The 9,032-nt window shown below is 32.8% G+C and overlaps 1 protein-coding gene across 1 annotated transcript; it reads right to left on the bottom strand.

Annotated features, from left to right (window-relative positions):
- Nucleotides 1–6,235: 6,235 nt before the first annotated feature.
- LOC149555458 (chitin-binding lectin 1-like) lies at nt 6,236–6,948 on the bottom strand. Its single transcript, XM_089833635.1, has 2 exons — nt 6,908–6,948; nt 6,236–6,717 (listed from the first exon to the last, which is right to left on the bottom strand). The coding sequence occupies exon 2, from the start codon at nt 6,708–6,710 to the stop codon at nt 6,432–6,434; it is 279 nt and encodes a 92-aa protein (XP_089689761.1). The 5' UTR covers nt 6,711–6,717; nt 6,908–6,948; the 3' UTR covers nt 6,236–6,431.
- Between the last annotated feature and the right edge of the window lie 2,084 nt (nt 6,949–9,032).

Here is a 9,032-nt window from a genome sequence, read left to right as displayed (position 1 = left end):
CGGCTGCTAGATAAAAATATTGCAGCATTTTTGTCACTCCAAAAGCAATAAATCTGGGCGCCTAGGGTTGCTGAATAATCCCCTAAAATATGAAATTCATCCGTGAAACCAATTAGGAGTTCTGAGCAAAAACGTGGGTCCAAACCCTGGACTGGCAGTTTGAAAATAATGCAGAACTGTGTCTACAAACCCTGTTAATCAATCCACAAATGCTAGGGCACAACTGAAACCCTTATTCCAACCAAAGTAAACCCTTATAACTGAATTTCAATGAAGTCCAAATGAGATGGCTGAATTACCAACTCCTCAAATGCAACAATTCAGGTGATATTTCACACCCTCAAAGTCGCCAATCCAAGGGAGTGATTCGTTCCCAAAGATCAAATAATTTGCAGACCCAAGAGACTACAAATTTGCTCCACAATGGAAGAAGTAGAAGAAATCTCAAATCCAAGCATGTCCAAAATGAGAGGCCCAGCCCTCTATTTATTCACTTTCCTAAGAAGTTGCTAGAACTTCTAGAAACATCCTTTATAAAATCTCATTATAATGTACTTTTTCTAGAACTTCTAAAAACATCCTTTATAAAATCTCATTATAATGCACTTTTTATAATAAAGTAATTTTATAAAATAAAAAGTGCAACTCAACTTAAAATTATAACATGTAGGCCCCAATAACACATAATAATAAAATATAACCTCTTAACACTTCTTCAAGAGCAAGATATGACCATCTGATCAGCAGAATTGACTCTCTCTCCACACCATTTGCCTACGAGAGTCTGGAATAGGCAAAATCCATGATCAATGTCATGTCGAACTAAAGAGGGGACATTACATTATTGCTAACACAAAAAACTCTTGAGATAGCCAAGCTTGTATTGACAAAGCTCACTCAACATTATTTCAAACTCCATAGAACCTACCATCATAGAAGATGTATCTCTCTGAATAACTCTTATCTTTCTCTTAACTAGGCTCTAATACCATGTTAAAGATCCCATTTATGATTAGAATTCTTATTATTCATCAAGTTTGAAATCACCAAACATGTCATGAAAGGATATCTCTTAGCTTTGAGAAATTGGTATAAGTATGTTATGAAGGAAACATGTCATGAAAGGACGTGTCTCCATAATTTGGAGCCATGCCCATTCATGAAATGGATTCACTATTAACTAATAAAATCATAAAAATGGCCTAGATTAGATTAGTTAACTTTTACCAATATTATTATAAGTTCAGGTCATTGATATGCATAGAAGAAGAATGGATAATATACCCGATCCTTTTCATGTATCAACATTATTGTATTTGATCTTTTCATGAATGATTCTATGCATGAATATCAAATCATTAGTCAATTTGTTACAAATAAAGTATAAAAATTAGTACTGAAATAAGAGTCCTGCATTTTGATATTTAGTCATTGTGTTGGCCCTTGATATTTCTAGAAATAATGATTCTTTGGTGACTAACATATACCAAACGGATCACAACAATAATGGATTTGATACCAATATTATGTAGAGCGGATTATGATTTAACTACCCAAACACATTTTTTTCATAACAAGGTCTTAATGACCATCCAATAGTCTACTCATTAGTGGCCTTCCTAAGGTATCTAAGAAGACAATCTAGTAATTGTTGGTAGAGTTACAAACTCTCCAACCAAACAAACTTGGATATAATCAAATTAGAATTTCTCATACAGAATGAATGTGTTTATATGTTACTTAGACCCAACATGTAACCATAGATACTTTGGTTCTTATCCACAAAAATACCACAATCCAATTTTCTATAATAAGGGCTAAAAGAGTCATGATAAAATCAGCCCTCCTAATGAGGTATTTTATTTTTGTCTCTTACAAGTTTTAAATGACTACCAAATTAAATTTCATATTTAGAAACTCTTTTTAGGCTATTAAATAGTATCAAAGAATGAGAATTTTTTTTTCTCCTAAATCTCTTCACCTAGATTGAGCGAGATTAGCCCTGATTTGTAGATTTAGGACCAACTCAAATGAATCCTTTTGGCAAATGCTGAAATCATCTGTGAAAAAAAGAGTGAGCTGACTGAATGCTTTGGTAAACATACATGCATTGTGCATACATTTGAACTATTTTTTTAAATTCCTGGAAGTAACAACTACCCATAGAATGAAATGATTGTAACCTTTGCATTATTATTTTTTTAAGAAGGCCTTAGGATCTTTGAATTTCTCAAAATATTCTTGATACACATCCATACAAAATTTTGAACCATAGGTAATGTGTAGGCTATTTAGTAGAAAGCCCAAAGATATGGAGATCTAAAACTTGCATGTCAATTATATGTCAACTATATGATAAAATCCCTAGCAAAAATGTAGTAGCATAGATAGAAACACATTCATTCCATTTAACATAATACTGTAAAGAGTATCCCTCTTAAGAAATAATAGGAATTGACTTCAAAATTTGCACAAAATGGATTTGTTGGATCAATTTTAGAAACTTTTAAGTTGTTTCACATAAACATCTGTATGAAGTGAAAGTGACTTGCAAAAGACATTTTCTATGATGTTCAAACAATGAGATTAGATATATAGAATATGATACTTGTAATTTTATGACTACTTATATGTTTCTACTATGATCTTTTAGTTGGCTATTGAAATTTTCTAAATTTTTTCACTCCCAAAAATTTTGATAGGAATTTCTTGATTATATCTTTTTACATTCTATGTTAGTTGCAAATAATACCAAACAAAAGAATGTATTTCCCACACTTCAACTGATTGTCTACATGAATTTATATTTGTCACCTTCTCTTTAATTTAAATCGCTCAATTTGATTACAAGATAGGCCATGTTGATGAAATGAGCTAGGTGCAAATTGTAGATTTGTTTTGAAGTCTCTATACTTGGTCATATGTTTTAAAAATACCATGAGCCAAAAATTGACATTGATTCTCTTGTGAATAACTATTAGTCCACAAGTCTAATTCATAACACTAACCTTCAAATAGTTATCAATTTTAGTATTGAAGATATACTTAACATTTGCTAGATCCAAAGTGAAAAAGACTCTAAAACTTGTGGGGCTCACCTTGAATGTGGGAATTTGCATTATAGGTTTGTGGTCCACAACAATAATATTTTTAAAAAATTTATGAGCAAGTTGTCACAATTGTGACAACATGCACGATGACACGACAGTGGGCAAACAACATTTCCATTGCATAGCCATCACATTTGTGATAATGCAATGATAGAATCTGACAGATTTCCATCACACCCTTAGCATTATCGTCACACACCCTCACACTTGCAATGGATTGGAGCAACTACTAGTTGTCTTACTTGTGATGGTACACAGGTGCAAGTAGAAAAGTACAATGGTGACCTTTTTTCCTTTTTCTTTTGCTAATTTGCAATGGCTTTGTCTGTCACAATTGCGATAAAGGAGCTTGCCATCACAGGTTGTGATGCCCAAAGTTTGATGCCCATTTTTTAGGGTTGAATTTCAAATTTTTTCACATGAGCAATACTTGGTTGTCATATTTGTGATGGCCTTCCGTCATAATTAGGGTCCAAATATAGTAGTGCTAGGTAGGGCTATTTTACCACCTAAGGTTCCTAGTCAAGTTTTGGCTTGTAGTGGTCTTAGCCAAGCCACTAGTGTAATAATAGAGCTAGTTATTCCTAGGACATGTCTTGATCAGGAGGAGGTATAATTTGGTTATTAGAAATGTGAAATATTACTTGTTTGTCCAAAGTTGCTAGGTATTGTGCAAATGTTGTCATTGTTTCCAAATATGACATTTGTGCATTTAGAGGGATATATTGGACAAAGAAAGGGTGGAATATTGGTTTTATTTCCTTAGGTTCAAGTTTAAGCTGGTAGAGTTTCATGAGGTTTTGACCAAGGTTGGTCTAACTATGCAAATATTGTCAAGTTGCATGACAACTTCACAAAACTTGCCAAAGTTGTCACTACAACTTCTTTTTTTTTGAGTTCATCTTCAAGAAAAAGGTTGAATGACTACCTAGAATGGTTGGGAAATGAACGTTGGTCCTATTTAAGGCATCCCTTAGCCTGTGAGAAGAGTTGGATGATAGTTTTGAAGTAAGTTTGATTAGTGAATAAGCAATTTTTTGAGAAATTTTATCATGGTCAATGTATTTTCCTTCCATTGGGTCACTTAATGGATTGATCTTTTCACTATAAGTTGTGCATGAGTTAGTGGATGTAAATACTAGATGTTTTGTGTGATTAGATAGGTTGGTTTTTTTCATTTCATTTCATTTCGTAAATATTTTCATTTTAGTAGTGTTGCTGGTCTAAACTAGGTCGTCTTGACTCATGAGGTGATTACTCATATTCTCATTATGGCATCTCTATGGTTTCTTTCGATTTGTGAGATGACTCCTTTTACATTAGGTGTATAGAATTTTGGGCCCTAGAAAGCAAGCTTAGCATTTTTTCAATGATGCCCTAGGAAAGCTAGAGGGGCATGGTTAGGGATCATAGTGGTTGCAGTAATGTTTGATGGGGTTGAACCCATTGGTTTCTTCAATCCAAGTGGATGGAGAGGAGGATATGTGTGTCAAAAAGCCTTGTGACAAGTTATGATCATGAGTTTTTTTTTGTGTGAACAAACCCTTGTGAATGTTGATAGACTAATGCAAAACCCTTAAATTAGGCTTAATTCTAGCAACCCACAATACAATTAGCTTGGGGAAGTGGAACCAAGTTAATTTTTAAGGTCTTCCAAAATGGTGTGAAGATATGGAGTTTTCTTGCCACCTTGATAAGCAAGTTTATGAGTCAGAAGCCAAAAAGGGTGTTTTAAGTCCTAATTCCTTGCAGCCCTATTAGGCCTAGGTTTAAAAAAATTCTTGAAATAGATAAGGATTTGAATGTATTTTTGGTTGAAAAACATTTTATTGAGTTACCCAATGATCTAGAGGGAAAAAATCCACTCCATTATAGTTTATATTTGGTCATAGTTGATCACTTGGTGTGGGTGAAACAAGCAAACATCAATGGAGCATGTTATGGGTTGAGTGGATTTCACTATTGGTTTGGAAAAGTTGAAGAGGTTGAGGATTGGGATAGAATCCTCTTGAGTTATGGTTTCTGAAGAACCCTAATAGCTAGAGAAGTAGCCTAGTGAGGACCCTAAAAGAAGGTAGGGTTGAAGAGCAAGATTTTTCCTCACATTAGCTAGTTTAGAAGTCTTTTGGTCTATAGCATTTTTGTGTCTTTAGCTCAGGTCTCTCATTTTATTTTAGCATTGGATTTATTTTCTTTACTATTAGTCTTGTGGTGGGTTGCTAGTTGTCTAGAGTAGTTAGTTTTCCTATCCAACATAGTTTAAACAATTGAAATTTTAATATATTTTTTGTAATGACAGGAGGGTTTTCACAGCCCCTATAAAAAAACTTAGTATAGCCCTTAATCAAATACATATTTTATGACAAAGTTGTCAACCACTTCCCTAACTATGGAGTCATACATCAATTTGAAAGGTGATGTAAGGAAGTTGCCCTTTTGTGAACAAGATAAATAAATGTAAAATGAAAGGAAGTTTTCTTTTTTATGGAGTTAATTCACAAGGGTCTAAGAGAATTTGTATTCACGGAGATTTTTTCCTCTATTGTTATGCTTCACATATTAAGAAGTATAGATCTTTTATTAATCCAAATATTTGAAATTGTATAATCCTCTATTTAGGGTTAATAATTTAAATATGGTAATAGTAATTGACAATCAAATGAAATTAATTATTTTTGCTTATAATTTACAAATATTTGTTAATAGTAGTAAATTGTAATGGTTAAATTATTTTATTGTTCTTCTTATTATAAAGGTTCAAATCTTATTAGAGATGAGGATCCATTTATAGTCTCACTATTTTTTAGCTCTAGACCAAAGACTTGCTATGAAGAAATACATAGACGGGGCAAGTATTAAAGATTATATATGTTATTATATTCGACATTAAACATATTATAGATTAAAAAAAAAAACAAAGAAAATCAACTAAAAAAAATTATTTATTCATATTTAATATTTACTTATATTTGTCATTAATGGTATTATACAATGGTTAAATTATTGTATTATTCTTCTTATCATTAAGGGTCAAATCTCACTACAAATGAGGATCCATTCATGATCTCAATGACTCTAGCTCAAGAACAAAGCCTTGTTATGAAGAAATTAATAGAGTGCGCAAGTATTAAAAGCTATATATTATTATATTTGACATTAAACACACATTGTTTACAAAAGCAGAACCAACACTACGATTTTTTTATTTAGCATCTGCGCTCCATTCATTGAGCACCGAGATGCATACATGGCACTTTTCAGTTATGTCAAGAGCCACTATATATATCTTTATATATATATAGATGGATACATATAAACACCCTAATTATTGTCAGTTGAAGTGAGGTTCTTGCCAGTGAGAGTGTACGTTGTAACTGCAGTAACACCGGGCCAACACTGAGCAAGGCATTTTCCTTTGGAACAGTAAGCCGCACCGCTTCCACACCAGTTATAGATGCTGCAGCATCTCCCACTGTTGCAGAAGAAGTTCCCTTTCGGACTGCATGTTGGATCCCCCATCACGATGGGAAGCCCAATATTGCATCCCAAAAACATTACTATTAACAGTAAGACTGCCACGGTTGATTTGTACTGACCCATATTCTTTCTGCATTCACACAAACAATAAACTTAAATCATGAAATTTAAGGGCACAGTTAATAGTCAGCAATAATCATAGTCTAAGCACACAAACTGAAATAAAAGAAAAATTCTTTGCAATGATCCATATTTCTAATGATATAATATACAAAAACAAGAAAAAACTGTGTAAGAGCATAAGCCAAATAGAAATATACAAACAATGCTGCTTTCTTTGTGCTATATTCTGGATTGGCAATGACAAAGAGTAATGAGCATGGGGTCTATTTATAGTAAGAATTCCTTTACATTCCATGAATAAAATGTACCTTATCCTTACTAACTTTTCTAAGATTTAATAATCATAGCATAGACTGTTTTGTCATGTTTTAGAAATTTTTGACAATATACTAGTCAATAGACTCGGCTACTCAAAGATAACGACTGCCATCAATTAATAAAATGTTATCTAGAAGTTCATCCTAATGATTTTCAAGTGAATTAATAAAAGAATAACATTTACTAATCTGCACGTGACTCCTTTTTTCTTCTTTACTTTTGTTCGTCAAATGACTGAATGAGTTGATCAAAGTTCATTAATTCCTCCTTTTTACACGTTTGCTTTTCAAGGGAGTTGATAAGTTCCTCTTTTATCCACTAATGATTAACAAATGGAGTACAGTCGTCTCCTTTTAAGAAACAGCCAGAGGAACAATATATTAGTCAATAAAGTCGGCTACTCAGAGTTAACGACTGCCATTATTGCACCTAAAATCTTATCAACAAGTCCGTCCTACTGATTTTCGAATAAATTAATAAATGATAAAACTTTCAAGACTTGGAAGAGACTCTCTTTTTGTTGTTTACTTTTGGAGGAATTTAAATGATGCGTATTTTTCCCTTTTTTATCTTTTGTTTTTGTGAGTGGATTAATTAATGGATTTGAATGATGTCTAACTAGCTTATATATACTTATATATATATATATATATATATATATATATATATATATATATATATAAAATGCTGAGAGTCATCCTTCTCAAGGCACCTATTTTAATTCAAATCGTATCCAACACAAAAAAACTATTACGATTTAAATTAAAATAGGTGCCTCGAGAAGGATGACTCTCAGCATTTTATATATATATATATATGTATATATAAGCTTGTAGCAGTCACCACAGATATGGAAGATATGATAATAATATATATATATATATATATAAGCTTAACCCTAACCCTAACTCTAACTCTAACTCTATCTCTAACTTTAATTCTGCCCCTAACCCTAACCTTAACCCTTTATAATCCTAAATCTAATGCTAGTTCTAACCCTAACCCTAATTCTAGCCCTAACCCTAAGCCTTACTATAACTCTAATCCTAACTCTACTTCTCACTCTAAATCTAACCCTAATTTAACCCATATTCTAACTCTAACCCTAACTCTAACTCCAACTCTATCTCTAACCCTAACCCTACCCCTACCCCTAATTCTAACCCTAACTCTAACTCTAACTCTAAACCTCACTATAATTATAACTCTAACTCTAATTGTAACCCTAACACTAACCCTAACTCTAACACTAACTCTAACCCTAATCATACTCATAATCCTAATCCTAACACTATATATAATGCTAATACTAACCTTAACACTATATGTAACTCTAACTCTAATCCTAACCCTAATTCTAATCGTAAACCCAATCCTAATTCTAACCCTAACTCTAACTCTAAACCTAAATCTAACCCTAAATCTAACCCTAAATCTAGCCCTAACCCTAAATCTAACCCTAACCCCAACTCTATCTCCAACTTTAACTCTAACTTGATCCCTAACTCTAACTCTAATTCTAACCCTAACCCTAACCCTAACCCTAGCCTCAATTCTAGCCCCAATTATAACCCTAACACTAACACTAACACTAACACTAACACTAAAACTAACACTAATTATAACCCTAACCCTAATGCTAACCCTAACTCTAACCATAACCCTTATGCTAACCATAATCCTAGCCCTAATTCTAACCCTACCTCTAACTCCAACTCTTGTTCTAATTCTAATTCTATCTCTAAATCTCGCCCAAATCCTACCTTTAAATCTAACCCTAACCCTAACCCTAACTTTATTTGTAACCCTAATTCTAGCCCTAACCCTAATTATTAACCTTACCCTAACTCTAGCTCTAACTCAATCTGTAACCCTAATTATATTTGTAACCCTAATTCTAACTCTAACTCTAATTGTAACTCTAATTCTACCCCTAATCTTAACCCAAACCTATATAACCCTAACTCTAACCCTAATTCTAACCCTAACCCCAATTCTAACTCT

Source organism: Cupressus sempervirens, chromosome 5 (assembly GCF_028749045.1).
Source record: "Cupressus sempervirens isolate cs-2001-9-10 chromosome 5, ASM2874904v1, whole genome shotgun sequence".
Taxonomy (NCBI): Eukaryota; Viridiplantae; Streptophyta; class Pinopsida; order Cupressales; family Cupressaceae; genus Cupressus; species Cupressus sempervirens.
Note: the sequence above shows the minus strand (reverse complement) of the source record. Positions and strands in the feature narration are given on the sequence as shown.

Bases quoted from the DNA above. Each gene is read 5' to 3' on its own strand.
- LOC149555458 (XM_089833635.1), bottom strand. From the start codon at position 6,710: ATGGGTCAGTACAAATCAACCGTGGCAGTCTTACTGTTAATAGTAATG.